Source organism: Caretta caretta, chromosome 1 (genome assembly GCF_965140235.1).
Source record: "Caretta caretta isolate rCarCar2 chromosome 1, rCarCar1.hap1, whole genome shotgun sequence".
Classification (NCBI taxonomy): Eukaryota; Metazoa; Chordata; order Testudines; family Cheloniidae; genus Caretta; species Caretta caretta.
In genome coordinates, this window is record NC_134206.1 from 75,031,807 (window position 1) to 75,047,684 (window position 15,878).

General features: G+C 44.5%; 1 protein-coding gene across 1 annotated transcript; it reads left to right on the forward strand.

The window, feature by feature from the left end:
• Window positions 1–9,983: 9,983 nt before the first annotated feature.
• LOC142072242 (uncharacterized) lies at window positions 9,984–14,802 on the forward strand. Its single transcript, XM_075128914.1, has 2 exons — window positions 9,984–10,844; window positions 13,859–14,802. Exons 1-2 carry the CDS (start codon window positions 10,014–10,016, stop codon window positions 14,261–14,263), a joined length of 1,236 nt encoding a protein of 411 aa, XP_074985015.1. The 5' UTR covers window positions 9,984–10,013; the 3' UTR covers window positions 14,264–14,802.
• The last annotated feature ends 1,076 nt before the right edge of the window (window positions 14,803–15,878 follow it).

Consider the following 15,878-nt stretch of genomic DNA (forward strand, 5'->3'; position numbering starts at 1 on the left):
AGGGTCCTGCACTTAGGACGGAAGAACCCAATGCACAGCTACAGACTAGGGACCGAATGGCTAGGCAGCAGTTCTGCAGAAAAGGACCTAGGGGTGACAGTGGCCGAGAAGCTGGATATGAGTCAGCAGTGTGCCCTTGTTGCCAAGAAGGCCAATGGCATTTTGGGATGTATAAGTAGGGACATAGCGAGCAGATCGAGGGATGTGATCGTTCCCCTCTATTCGACATTGGTGAGGCCTCATCTGGAGTACTGTGTCCAGTTTTGGGCCCCACACTTCAAGAAGGATGTGGATAAATTGGAGAGAGTCCAGCGAAGGGCAACAAAAATGATTAGGGGTCTAGAACACATGACTTATGAGGAGAGGCTGAGAGAACTGGGATTGTTTAGTCTGCGGAAGAGAAGAATGAGGGGGGATTTGATAGCTGCTTTCAACTACCTGAAAGGGGGTTCCAAAGAGGATGGCTCTAGACTGTTCTCAATGGTAGCAGATGACAGAACGAGGAGTAATGGTCTCAAGTTGCAGTGGGGGAGGTTTAGATTGGATATTAGGAAAAACTTTTTCACTAAGAGGGTGGTGAAACACTGGAATGCGTTACCTAGGGAGGTGGTAGAATCTCCTTCCTTAGAGGTTTTTAAGGTCAGGCTTGACAAAACCCTGGCTGGGATGATTTAACTGGGAATTGGTCCTGCTTCGAGCAGGGGGTTGGACTAGATGACCTTCAGGGGTCCCTTCCAACCCTTATATTCTATGATTCTATGATTCTATGATTCTAGGTGTGGGCTAGGAGACTGGCTCTTGTGAGTCAAGACACCACTTGGCTACTTATGTTAGTCCTGGCTTTTTTAGAGCTTAAGCCTCTTGTTAGATGATCTCAAGACAAGTTTGTTGAGGAGCTATTGGCCCAACTCATATCAATGGGGTGGAAAAACATGTGACCTGTGAAACAGCCAGGATAATTCTGGGGGTAGATAGTTTAGTGATGGGGCACAAGGACATACAATATACTAAGCACAAGCTTTTTAGGGATGATGGAGACCATCAGTCAAGTGAAGGGGCCTGACATAGGACTCTGTGACCTTAAGGAATGGATCAGCAGGAAATAGCTACTGGGCAGTATTGGTGAGGGTGCAAAGATACTAATTGATGGTGCCCCTAGTGGCCAGAGAGTATAAGGAGAAATTGGTATAGTTCTCAAAAGTAAATAAGACCAAGGAGTATGCTTGTCATCGTTTTGCTTATGGGAAAAAGGAGACCTGAAGTCTTTATGGACTGAGGTCTTCCCTTGGGAACTTTTATCCCCACCCAGAAGGTGGAGAGGATTCAGAAGGGAGCTGAGTTGTAGGGGTGGGCCCAGGCAGGTCTACTCTGAGTTATTGATTGTATTGTGAGAGAGTCCTGAATATGGCACTGGACCCAATTAAATGCCTGTTAATTTAGGAAGGTGGGGTGTATAATGACATTCCCAATATAGAATAAAGAAAGTTGTGGTCTGTCACTTAAATCCATCCCATTTGTCTTTCATTCATTTGTCTGCATGTATTGATCAATTATTTATGGATTTTAGGTATTGAGTTTAGTTCTGAGAGCTTTAATAGGCCAACTTTGTAAATAGTGAAATCTCTTCAAGCTTAGCAATTTTTAGGTCACTGGATGATTTAACCATACCTGTATTACAACATGTTCCTATTGTGGCTTCCCTGGGAAACAAGAAAAATGGTGGAATTGTTTTAACAGTCAGAGTAATTTACCATTGGAACAATTTAGCAAAGGTTGTGGTGGATTCTTATTCATGGAAATTTTAAAATCAGGGTTGGATTTTTTTTCTAAAAGATATGCTGTAGTTTAAACAGGAATTAATTCAGGGATGTCCTCTAGGGTCCTCAGGGATGTTTTATAGGGCCAATGGAGTTCAGACTAGATTATCACAATGGTTCCTTCTGGCCTCAAAAATTTATGAAATTGACATAAATATGCAGTCATGTAGTTTGTCTATTTGGTTTTCTGAAGTGCTTATTGCCATAGAACATGAGCGACTCATGGACAATAATGAATTGTGGTGTGGCAATGACTTTGCCACTGCCTCATTTTCCCTGCTCTGGTGAAGTCTTGTACTTCCCTTGGCAGTTCTCTGGCTCCTGGCCTTTCAGTCTCCTAATCAAGTTTGATGATGTCATTGTCAATACAATTTTGGTAATCAGTTTTAACATTTATAACTTTCTTTTCCTTTACACTGGCCAGAATGAGAAAGCCAGAATAAGAAAATGTCCTTGGAAGAGATACTGGTATGGATGGAGAAGGGGAGGATCATTTATTCCCAGATTAATTGTTTTAAGAATTGTACTATCCCAGTACCTATTACAAAATTCACATCCATCCCGTCTTTATGTTGTAACTCTCAAGTTTTTAAGAACACCCATTTTTGATATGGTTGAATGTTACTTCTACAATAGGTAGACTACCACCCTTATATAAAATACACTGAGTGACATGTTGTGAATGTGATAGAAAAATAGACCCCATATTCTACCACCAGCTGTGTATATCCTCGCTTTCTCTTGGCATTTTTATGTGCTTCTTTGCAGTGTCCAGACATGCTGAGGGAGAAGTCTCCAATAGCTCCAAGGTCACTTTCAAAGTTCTCTTGCTCTAGTTCAGTTGCATTCATTCCGTGCTTGACTTTATGCATTTTGAATCCTGGGTGCATTAATTTATATTTGTCAACATTAAATTTCATTCTCTTTGTCAGCCCATTTACAGAGCAAATCCAAACCCTTTTCAATTTCACTTACTGCTTGCTTTGTGTTCACTTGCCTCCCTTCCCCCTAACACAATTCTCTGTTATCACATCAGCAATTTAATTACAGTACTTTACAAATGGCTTTTTGTGTGTTTAGGTAATTAGATTAAAAGGCAATAAGTCTAAATAACGACCCTTGGATTTGAAACCCTTTTTAATATACCTTAGGAGTTGGACAGAGCTCCTCTTACAAATGGTCCCTGAACTTTAAAAAAAAATCTTGCATTAATCTAGTAATTAGTGATGCCATTCTCCTTTCCTGATTTCATTCCATAGTTTATCATTCAAATGGGTAACAAGAAGACTCATATTTTCAAAATGATATGCACTTAACTTAAGCAGAAAGTTAATTTGTTTGTGCGTGGACCTTTGTGGTAATTATGCACAAAGGGTCATTTGCACCTCAACAATAATAAATATCTGAGGATGAACAAGTCAGACAAAAATCTTGCCTGTAATCCATGTTATATATATTCTGTTATTCTGTTCTGTTATTTTCTTTGTTAGGCCTGCCACTAGCTGTCACCTTCAGCCCCCAACTAAAACCCCTCCAACGCATTATTAAGGATCTACAACCTATCCTGAAGGATGACCCAACACTCTCACAAATCTTGGGAGACAGGCTAGTCCTTGCCTACAGACAGCCCCCCAACCTGAAGCAAATACTCACCAGCAACCACATACCACACAACAGAACCACTAACCCAGGAACCTATCCTTGCAACAAAGCCCGTTGCCAACTGTGCCCACATATCTATTCAGGGGACACAATCACAGGGCCTAATAACATCAGCCACACTATCTGAGGCTTGTTCACCTGTACATCCACCAATGTGATATATGCCATCATGTGCCAGCAATGCCCCTCTGCCATGTACATTGGTCAAACTGGACAGTCTCTACGTAAAAGAATTAATGGACACAAATCAGATAACATTCATAAACCAGTCGGAGAACACTTCAATCTCTCTGGTCACGCGATTACAGACATGAAAGTTGCTATATTACAACAAAAAAAACTTCAAATTCAGACTCCAGCGAGAAACTGTTGAATTGGAATTCATTTGCAAATTGGTTACAATTAACTTAGGCTTGAATAGAGACTGGGAGTGGCTAAGTCATTATGCAAGGTAACCTATTTCCCCTTGTTTTTTCCTACCCCCCCCTCAGACATTCTTGTTAAACCCTGGATTTGTGCTGGAAATGGCCCACCTTGATTATCATACACATTGTAAGGAGAGTGGTCACTTTAGATAAGCTATTACCAGCAGGAGAGTGGGGCGGGAGGAGGTATTTTTTCATGCTTTGTGTGTATATAAAAAGATCGTCTACACTTTCCACAGTATGCATCCGATGAAGTGAGCTGTAGCTCACGAAAGCTTATGCTCAAATAAATTGGTTAGTCTCTAAAGTGCCACAAGTCCTCCTTTTCTTGTTATGACTGTGTCAAACTATTAGTGCTACAGTTTCTTTTTAGAAGCTACTTCAATTATGTCCCCATTTCTAGGTGCATTCATATATTATGGGATAAAATTACACTGTGGATTGAAATTTCACACACATAGGCTCAGAAGAAAGATTTGGAAAGTTTGCTAAAATTTTGTTTGGCTGTTTTGGACATGTAGTGGTATGAAAGAATGATATTTTGGGACTTACTTTATTGTTTGTTTCTTTGGTTTGATCTTTACACGTGGCTATGAAAAAAATAGCAGTGTTTAGAAGCCTAATTTTTAGAAACAAATTGAGCACACAATAGCATACCTGCATTGTATCTGCATTATTGCATGTAATGAGCTTCTATGTACCTATGTCTATGCAAGCATCTATCTTGCCATGTGCATGTGTAAAACCTGATTTGTGTTCTAAATAGAGATGTACTTGTGCAAGTTTATGTACAATCGTTGCCTGAAAATAAGGTCCTTCATTGTCAAATTTGCCAATGACAGCTCACCACCTAACTTATGATCTGACCTTGTAGTCCTTATTCAGGCAAATCTTCTAGTAAGTGGGAGCATTGTGCAGGATTGGGCCTTAGTGCCTAAATAAAATGTAATGGTCAATTTCTGCTCAATGAGATGTTGAACGTGTAATATGTTCGACGAAATTTAGTTTAGAAGCAGTGAAATGATGAGCTGTAGGATATTCCTGTATTTTTAATATGAAGTATGTGATTTTTCCAGTTTTAAAAATAAATTATGGAGGTGTGAACCTCCAGACAAGCTATTCTAATTGTTCATTTAATTAGAGTCATTAACACTAACTGGTCAGAGCAAAGCCGTAATGACGTATCTCAACCTCGACCACTCTAAACATTCACCTCCCGCATCCTCTGACTTCCCCGGTACTCTCATGTCGTCTTTGATCAGTAATATCCTCCTGGCATTCATTATCAACAACCATGTGTATATCATGTGTATATCATTTCAAATATCAGGAATTCTGGGGGGTTCTTGCACACTTTGAAACTCAAAAATATTGAAAACACCTATTTTTGGCAAAAATCCCACTTAAATGTGTTTGCTCATAATGTGAGAGAAAAGGACAGAGGCCAGAGGCCTTGGGGCCAGATACTGGCCTCCCATAGGCCTCGCGTTCCCCACTTGAGTACCACCAACCATTCTTAACCCTGGCACAGCTCATGATCTGGGCCATGGCCTTTATAAAAGAAAAGTTAGACAGAGTGAGAAACAGAAAAAGGGTTTCAAGACAGTTCTTTTGGGCTGTTAGATAACTCTAAATTGTACACATGGTGGGATGAACTAATTCAGAAAAAGATAAGATCCTCACTCTTTGCCTCAAATGCAAAATAAATACTTTTCCTTTTTGTTATTTATTTGAACATGTAATACAAAGAACAGTTTATTCAATAGAACGTCATTGAGAGCCAGATGCTGATACCTTCATACACGTTGACAGGTATCTCATTTTACAAATAGCCCCATTGATTTTATTTGTGGAGAAAGGAGGCTAGCCCACATGAGTCAGTTTATCAGAATCTGGCTCTAAACTGAGAAACAAGTACAATGAAAGTTCAGTTATAAACCACAATTAATAAGTGGAACACTAAAGAATATATATTTTATATATAATATAAATTAAACAATAGATCCCACAACACTAGCTTTTTCACAATCCATATGAAAAGGCGATCACACAATAACATTAGAGAGAAAAAGCTTTATTAAAAATCTGATAAATAAGAATTTTTGAGATATATTTATCCACAAAATTCAAAATCTGTTATCCTTCTTCCACTTCCTTTTGGCCTTTGGGTGTTAAGATCTTAACCTCTAAAAATCTTTTAGCCTCAAAGTCAATGAAAAATAAAAGATTACCCTTGAAAATAGCCTGGAACTTTGGAAAGTAAAATATGGACGCTTGATATTCAAAGTTGTCCTTGCATCTTTGGGATAACATATGTATATCACTTAAATGCACCAGCCTTTTCTTTGCTTTCAGAGCCTGCAGAATCCATTCTTTATCAAATACAGTGAAAAGGAAAATGAAGAAGTGACAGACAATGAGACAGATCAGAGAGTTGCTTTCTTTCATCTCCATCCTGAAAGCAATCCTTATTATTTATAAATAGATGTGATATTTAAAAAAAAATCCACTCCAATTTGTGGATCAGATTGTTCATCCAAAATTTTCTCCAAAAACTCTGGGACCTTTAACAGAAACTACACTTTTGAATCTCTCTCCTGTGTATTCTCTTTAATTAAAGACCCAGAGGCTGATTTTAGAATGTCGAACTCAGTTTTAATAGTTTCTTGATCTTTAGTAACAAATTATAATTCACTTTGAAATTGTTCAACACATCCTTCAATTTTTACAGCTTTTTTAAAAAGCCTTTACCCATCCCTCATTATCTTTTATGTCATTTAATATAAGCTCCAAAGAGACACTGAACCTCCTCCCTCTTCAAACACATTCTCCAGTCAAACTAATTCAATGTTTGGGGAAAGAAACCTGCAGTTTCTTCCCTCATTCTACCCATTGCTGACTGGATATATTGTTCTAGGGAGTTCTGCTGGATCTATCTATCTATCTATCTATCTATCTATCTATCTATCTATCTATCTATCTATCTATCTATCTATCTATCTATCTATCTATCCAGGGTTTGCTGCTTCCCTGGGTACTTTTTAGTGTACTGTTAGCACATATACCCTGTACCCATAATGAATGTCCACATATGCTGAGCTAGGCATGGGCACAGACTGTGCACAAGTATATACCAATGTCCACACTACCCCTTCTCAGTATGTAATAGTAGTGCTATCATTTCAGGGATAGTACCCCAGAGTCCTGTGTATCACAGGAGATGCTTTAGGTACTGCCTTGTTGCATGTTGCTGGTACTGTACACTGCCATCACACATTTGGTGATGGCAGCTCCCAGTCATCTGCCAAACTGTGTTGGAGACATGGAGGAAGCATATGATGATGTGGTTCTACTCCTATTACTGATCACTGTACAAATGTTCATGTGGTGCAGTACTAGGTACTGGATGGATATGGTCCAGAAAACATTGAAATTGCAAAGACAACTGACTCAGAGCGGGAATGAAAATCCACTGTGGTCCCAAAGAACCACAAGAACTCAAAATGTATTGAGTGCCAGGATTACAATGGTATGCCATTCTCTGGCTGGGATTGTAACACAGGACCACTGCTTCTGGTCCCAGAAAAGCAGGAGAATGTGGTGGGACCACATCGTCTTGGAAACAGGGGATGGCAACTAGTAGCTGGAGAAGTTCAGAATGAGGAAGCAGATCTTCATCAGTTGTTCAAGGAATCTACACAAATCCTCCAGCATCATTTCAGAAACCCATACAAGTGCAGAAGCAGGTGGCTATCACCCTTTGGAAACTGGCAACACTTGACAGTTACTGGTCAATTGCAATCCAGTTTAGAGTGGGGAAATCAGCTGTCAGGGCAATGGTTGTTCAGGTTTGTCAGGCTATCTATATTGTGATGTACCCAAGCATGGTTGCCATAAACCATATCCCTGAAATGACTGTGGGATTTCAGAAGATGGGGTTTCCAAACTGTGTGATGGCCATCAACAGAGCACACATCCCTATATTTTGCCTGCCAAAACAAGCTAGTGAATATGTGAACCAAAAAGGTTACTATTAATTGGTTCTTCAAGGCTTAGTGGTCCACAGGGGTTGTTTCATGAACAGAAATATTGGACACATGGGGTTGTACAAAAGGAGGGAAGAAGGGATTTTGTTCTCTTAAAATGATGTGATTATATACTGTGTTTCTGTGATTACATTTATTTTGGGGGAGCCCACATACCCATTCCTACCTTGGCTCATGAGACTGTATACTGACATCACCATCCCAAGAGAAAGTGAATTAAAGCTACACACTGAGTAGTTGCAGAATGGTGGTAGAGTGTGTCTTTGGGCATCTGAAAGCCCACTGGCAATTCTCCAAACCTGTCTGGCTTCCATTGTGGCCAACACTGTTTGGATTATCATGTCATGCTGTGCCTTGCACAACATATGTGAGGCTAAAGGGAATACTTCTATAGTCAGTGGGCACAGGACAGATCTATTTCTCAAAGCCTGTACAGGCAGTCAGATCCCATCCATGTGTACACAGCTCCTAGTTCCCAGGAGGCCCGGGAAATTCATGATGCTTTGTGCTCATATATTAACAAACAGCGGGGAGCCAGAAGGTGACTTGGGACTGTGCTGAAGGTTGCTATTGTGATGCTATGGCGCATATGGAAAAACTCAATAGGGCATTGTCACATACTTCCATTGTGACATACCTTGGTGGGTTGTGATCCCCTGCAGCTGACATTAATGTGCTAACTTAAAGCAGACAAAGGTGAATAAGAATAAGAATGAGAATTGGCTGTAAGTATATATGTGGTTAAGATCTGAAATATTAATTAACCTGGTGAGTAATGTGCCTGATCCTTTGGGATTGGTAGAACTTTTTATATGATGAACAAGATTTTCAGTAATCCTCATCATATTTCACTTGGCCATCTGGGTGGGAGCTCAAGGCTAGGTTGCTTTAAGGGAACTGTATTTCTGGCTTCTGGGTAACCAGTAAGCTCTTGTAGAAGCTGTTTTGTTGCTGGCTTGATAAATCTAAGTATTAGAAATAACCACCGGGTTTGGGGATTGTCTGCCTCATTCTTTGCAGTTTGCCCTGATCGAGTAATCTCCGTGTGGCTCCCCGGAACACTGGGCACACATGGTTTTATACTGAGGAGAGTTTTAATGCACTTTAAGGGCATTGCTGAGGGATGTTTTTGTTATTTGTTAACTGCTATGTTTCAGGTGGTTTTATGGGAAGCACTTAAGCATTGTTAAGTAATTAAAAAAAAAGTTCTGTCAAGGACTTCCCACATTCCTTCCTCCCAATGTTTTCTGACTGTTTTGCTGAAAGCACTTACCAGGTGCTATGCATGATTACTCCCATGACATGAGTACTCACATGGTTTCCAGTGGTGACTGTTTGGTAGGGTAGTGGAGAAGGGATCATAAAAGCTCCATGTCTCCCAGAGCTTCCTTCAGTACTTCCTGCAATGTCTCTGCTGCCTCCCTCACCTTGCCCCTCATTCGCATCCTTCATACGATGAGGCCAGTGGGGCCAAGAAGGGAAAGTCATGAGTCATTTCAGGCTCTGCACTGGCAGCCCTGGAGAGCCCCCCCCTCCCCAGTTCATTTTAGCGAGGGCATGTGCTAGGTTGAAGGGTTAATGTTTAGCTAGTCCACCTGGAAGCAGGCGGGGCACACCCTGACTGTTTCGTAGAAGCAATGCACACATTGCTCTATCCAAGGACAAGGGCTAGATATGAACCATGAGAACTTGATTGTTTGGACAGCAATTGTGGGAGGCTTTCTTAGCCTGGGCTCAAGGCCTGAGAACCAGGATTGTAGTAGATAGGGGATGGTAACTAAGTATATGAATTAACGTCACACATTCCTTTGTGTAGCAGTGTGTAATGCTTAGGGGGAGAAATATAATAAAAGGAGAAGGTGGAAGGCGGGGGGGCAGAAAACAGCCCATCTCAGCTGACCAGCCTGCTTGCTTGCATAAAGCTGTGTTCTGTCTCATCACTGAACCGCCACAACTGGCGCCCAAACGTGGGGCCCTCAGCACTCACCTCGCCCGGCAAGGGTTTCAGACGCGTCACTCATCCGCTTCGCGGATCCCGGTGAGTATTTTTCATTGTGGTAAGTATGGGAAGCTCCCTCTCTGCTTTGCAAGTGCAACACCGCAATGAGCTGCAGTATTTGCTGCGTAAGGCTCAGCATGACTGCCCGGCTCGAGCACTTACTCTCCTGCTACAGGAGGTGCGTGCCAAGTGCCCGTGGTATCCTGAAGCCGGAAGCCTTAAGCTAGCAGACTGGGAGCGATTGGGCCAGACATTGCACAAAGAGCTTCGGGCGCCCGTGCAGGCTTTACATGCCTGGCACCTCTGCCGCGATGTGGTACAGCGTGTCGCCTCCGACAGGCCCTCCCTCGCGAGGCTGGTGATCTCACCACGCCCGTCTGCTCCTGCAGCCATCCCCCCTCCTGGCGATGCGACACAGAGTGTCGCCTCAGAAAGGCCCTCTCCAGCACCAACAGAGGGGCTCCCGATCCCGCCGCCCCCGTCTGCTCCTGCAGCCATCCCCCCTCCTGGCGATGCGACACAGCGTGTTGCCTCGGAAAGGCCCTCTCCAGCACCAACAGAGGGGCTGCCGATCCCGCCGCCCCCGTTCGCTCCTGCAGCCATCCCTCCCCCTGCTTCGCCCCCAGTGCCTCTATTACCACCGCCTCCCTGGCCTTCCCCACCGGAGCCGGTGTGTGATCACCCTCCCCCCGTGGGGCCCCCCGGAGGGTCATCTGCATCTGCTCAGAAGCTTTCGCTGGTGCAACAAATGGTTCACGCAGCGAAAGCTCGATCAGATCTTACAGCGGAGGAGCTGGCTGATCTGGTCTCCGTTTGCCCGGTGACCTGGCAGAATGATGACCAGGGCAACCCCGTGGGCACCTGGACCACTTTGTCATACTCGGTGGTTAGAGAGGTGAGGAAAGCAATTCGTGAATTTGGCCTGACTAGCACCTTTGTGCGTGGTCTCATTGAAGGGATGGGTACTGGGTACTCCCTAATCCCTGAGGATTGGAAAACGCTGCTGCGCATGATGTTATCACCTAGTCAGTATGTTATTTGGCTTAGTGAGTATCGGCAGATGGCAGAACGCCAAGCTCAGGTACATGCAGCGCACGGTATCATTTATGAGCAATTGGCAGGGGAGGGCCCGTTTGCTACTATTCAGATGCAGTCTCAACTCCCTCAGGCTGTCTTCCCCATTATTTCCACCTGTGCCCAGCATGCTTTCAAGAAGGTCCCGGATTCAGGCAAGCCTACCAAAAGCTTTGTCAGTATCCGTCAGGGTGCCTCAGAGTCCTTTTTGGATTTTACCAACAGATTGCATGAGGCTATCCTCCGGCAGGTGGATAACACTGAGGCAGCTCACGAGCTCCTGTTAAAATTGGCAGTTGAAAATGCAAACGAGGATTGCCGCCGTGCTCTCCAGGCAGCACAAGCCTCTGGTATTTTAGAGCTCTCAGACATGCTGCGGGCGTGCCAGAACATCGGCACACAAGCCCACAAGGCTGGAGTTCTGGCTGCCGCCCTCAGAAAAACTGGGAAGGAGGGGAAGCGTTGTTACCGCTGTGGTAAGGAGGGTCATTTTCAGCGGGAGTGCCGCTCATCTAAGGCACCAGCCCGACCCTCAAAGAAGTGCCCCAAGTGTGGGAAAGGTTATCACTGGGCTAATCAGTGTCGTAGCGGGTCGGGAAACCGCGCGACGGGTCCCCCCGGAACCCAGGGCCAAACGGGGGTGTTTCCTACTCAGGCAATCGCTCCTCTGCCTTGGAATCCGTAGACTCTATGAGGGCGGCGACTGCTGGAAGTGCAGGGCTTGATTTGATCATGCAGGAGGACACTGACTTTCGGCTGCCAGGGGAGGTCTGTGCCATACCTACACAGGTGACGGGACCTCTCCCTGCCGGCTTTGTAGGTCTTGTTCTCCCTCGCTCACATGCTGGGAAACAGGGCTTTTTTGTCATGCCAGGGGTCATTGATGCTGATTACACTGGCATTATTAAGGTTCAGGTGTGGACTCATCTTCCACAGTCGCTCCCGCGTGGACGGTCAATTGCACAATTGATTTTAGTCCCCTATCAGGTGCCAGCTGCCGAGGATCGAACTCGGGGCGGAGGCGGCTTTGGATCGATGTTGTCTCACTCGCCGTCTGACAGCGCGTCTTCTCCACTTGTTGCTCTGACAATGTCAGTCCGCCCCTCGAAGCCTCAGTTAACCCTTCTCTTAGATGATGTTCCTTTTACAGGGCTGGTGGACACTGGAGCTGACGTTACGGTGATTCGTGATCTGGAGTGGCCGGTTAGTTGGCCTACGGTTCCTTCTAAAGAATTGTGGGGGATCGGGGGTAGTAAACCCGGGCGCCAAAGTTTGTCTTGGGTCACGGTCTCTAAACCGGGAGGCCGTACCCTTGCTACTATCCGCCCTTTTGTGCTCCCTGTCCACCTCAATATTTGGGGCCGTGATTTACTTACAAAGTTAGACACCACCCTCGATATTAACATCTGATGGCCCAAAACCCTCCCTCACCCACCGTGCCCTCCGCCTTACCCTTGGTATGGCAATCCTTAGAGCCCGTATGGATTGATCAGTGGCCCCTCCCTCTAAAAAAGCTAAAAGCACTTCATTCGCTTGTGCAGCAGCATTTGCAAGCACAGCGACTGGAGAGCTCCACTAGTCCCTGGAACACCCCGGTGTTTGTTATTAAGAAAAAATCGGGTGCTTGGCGACTGTTACATGATTTAAGGGAAATAAATAAACGCATCCAACCTATGGGCCCCTTGCAATTTGGCTTGCCAAATCCAAATTTAATTCCTCAAACTGATCAACTTTGTGTGTTAGATTTAAAAGATTGTTTTTTTTACCATCCCCCTTTGCCCTCAGAATTTGCTGCTGTTATTTTGGCCTTTCAACCTTTTGCTGATTGTCCCTTTAATTTAATTGTGGATACCTATTATGTTTATTAGGTAATTGATCATTTACCCCTTGCCCTCATTACCCCTCAGGTTGATGCAGACCTCCTTCGCCTGTTTTTGTTTTTGCAGCACCTTTTTGCCACTTGTCATTTCCCTTATTTTGTTGCTCATATTTGCAGTCATACCCCTCTGCCTGGGCCACTCACTGAGGGCAATGCATGCGCCGGTCGCGCGTTGCGTGGTCAGGTAAATTCCCTTTTTTCTGACCCCATTGAAAGCCATGCCTTTTTTCATCAGTCTGCCTCTGTTTTGGCCCGGCAGTTTCACATTCCTGCTGATCATGCACGTTCCATTGTTCGTTCCTGCCCCCACTGTGCTGCTGCTGCTCCTACTTTTTCTTATGCCGTTAACCCCCGAGGTACCGCAGCAAATCAGCTGTGGCAGATGGATGTTACTCATGTGCCACAATTCCGCCCCTATTTGTTTTTACATGTTTCCGTTGATATTTATTAAAGTTTTTTTTTGGGCTTCCCCACAACGTGGGGAAGCCACTAACAAAGTTATTCACCAATTGCTGGCCTGCCTTTTTGTTATGGGTCGCCCCTGCCAAATTAAAACAGATATGACCCAACCTACTGCTCTGCAGCCCTCTCCACCTTTTGTGCCCGCTGGGACGTCCGTCTTACACACGGAATCCCTTATAATTTCACGGGCCAAGCCATTGTTGAACGTGCCAATCGCACACTCAAAACCTTGCTAGATAAACAATTAAAACAAGGGGAGCTGCGTCTCCGAACCTTAGGAGACATTTAACAACAAATGCATATCCTCTTGTTTACTTTAAATAATTTAACACTGAATGCAGATCAGCAGACCCCTGCGGATCGGCATTTTCACAAATCTGAGGTACTGGAAAGACCACGTGTCTATTACTGTCAGCTGCCCGATCCACAGTGGCTGGGCCCAGTACCTCTAATCACTTGGGGTCGGGGATATGCTGCTGTGTCTCTCCCTGCAGGACCGTTGTGGGTTCCAGCTCGGTGTGTGCGACCGGCACTTAAACAACATGGCATGGCACCAGGGACTGTCGAATCCCATACCGGAGTTTCAGCTGACCTTGGAGGAGACCGCGTTGCCCCCCGAGTCGACAACGACGGGACGGAAACGGAGGAGGCGTAGCGTCCCAAGCCAGCCCGTGACATGGGGAGCAGTAAAAGCATTGGTCGCCGCGGCTCAACGAAGACTGGCAGCAGATCAACAGCCAGAGACTCCTGAGACTTTGTTTGTGGTGATTCTCGCCCAAATCACTGCTAATTCTGTGATGATTGTGTGCCTTTTGTGCCTGCTATTTCCTAAAAGAAGTGTACCCCTTTTAGATGATTATATTGCAGATGTTGAGCTTTTGGTTATTTTGTGTTTGTAATCATTGGGCTTATTTTTTGCTGCTGCTGTGTACAATGTATTCTTTCCTTGTTAAGATTTTGTAAAATTTTGCCCTGGAAAGCTCCCCAGGTTATGTCCTTGTCTGTCTGGGAGTTAAATAGCATGACAAAACAAATTGACGGCTACCATGAGATGGCCAAATATCAATAAATAAAAAACGGGGAGATGAAGGGTTAATGTTTAGCTAGTCCACCTGGAAGCAGGCGGGGCACACCCTGACTGTTTCGTAGAAGCAATGCACACATTGCTCTATCCAAGGACAAGGGCTAGATATGAACCATGAGAACTTGATTGTTTGGACAGCAATTGTGGGAGGCTTTCTTAGCCTGGGCTCAAGGCCTGAGAACCAGGATTGTAGTAGATAGGGGATGGTAACTAAGTATATGAATTAACGTCACACATTCCTTTGTGTAGCAGTGTGTAATGCTTAGGGGGAGAAATATAATAAAAGGAGAAGGTGGAAGGCGGGGGGGCAGAAAACAGCCCATCTCAGCTGACCAGCCTGCTTGCTTGCATAAAGCTGTGTTCTGTCTCATCACTGAACCGCCACACTAGGTCCTCTCTTGCCACGATTATTGCAGTTTGGTACGGGAGCCTGAGGTGGTTCGTGCACTCCTGGCACTGTAATGGAGCCCGGTGAATGCCTGCTTCCTTCCAGGAGAGGACTGCCAATCTGGTCAAAGTCATGGAGGACGGTGTACACTGACCACACATTAATCCGCACCCAAGTGTGCTCCAGAGACCAGGACACTAGTCTTGGACCATGAGCACCTGTACTGATCAATAAAGTTAGCAGAAAACTGTTGTGAAATGCTCAGAGCAGGTTGCTATTACCAGTGGTGAATGGGAGTCAAGGACCTTTGGGTATGGTTCAGGCAGCAAAAGGATCAGTGCATTGTGGGAATGGCCCTGGAAGAATATTGATATATGTGGTCTGGTACATGCCCCTTGTCCCCATCCACACTGCACAGTAGAATGGGTACAGGACCATGCCACCGTGGAGGTGTGTACATAGCAACACCCCTCACACATGCTACTTTTCATGCACTAGACTGTCTCTCAGGAACATGCCACAGGACTTCAGATGTGGTCAATATGGGGGTTATAGCACAACAATGTTCTGTCACAAGACATAAATGCAGCCTCTCTGGCTTCTATTACTGTAGTATCTGAGCATAATAATTAATGTGTTTATCCTAAAAATACTCCTGCGAGGTAGGGGATTTATTATCTGCTGTAAACCTCCTATTGTCCACATCTGCAGCCTAAGGCACAGAGAGAAATACTTAAAGGAGAGATTTTCAAAAGCTGAGTAAACAATTTAGGTGCCTAACTACTAACAAGTTAGGTGCCTAACTAACTACTAATGAGAGTTAGTCCGTAACTCCACCAAGGCTATGTATACACTACGCCTATGTCAGTAAAACTTATGTCGCTCAAGGGTGTGAAAATTCCACCTCCCTGAGTGACGTAAGTTACACTAAAAGTAAAGGAGTACTTGTGGCACCTTAGAGACACAGAAAGAAAAGGAGTACTGTGGCAACTTAGAGACTAACCAATTTATTTGAGCATAAGCTTTCATGAGCTACAGCTCA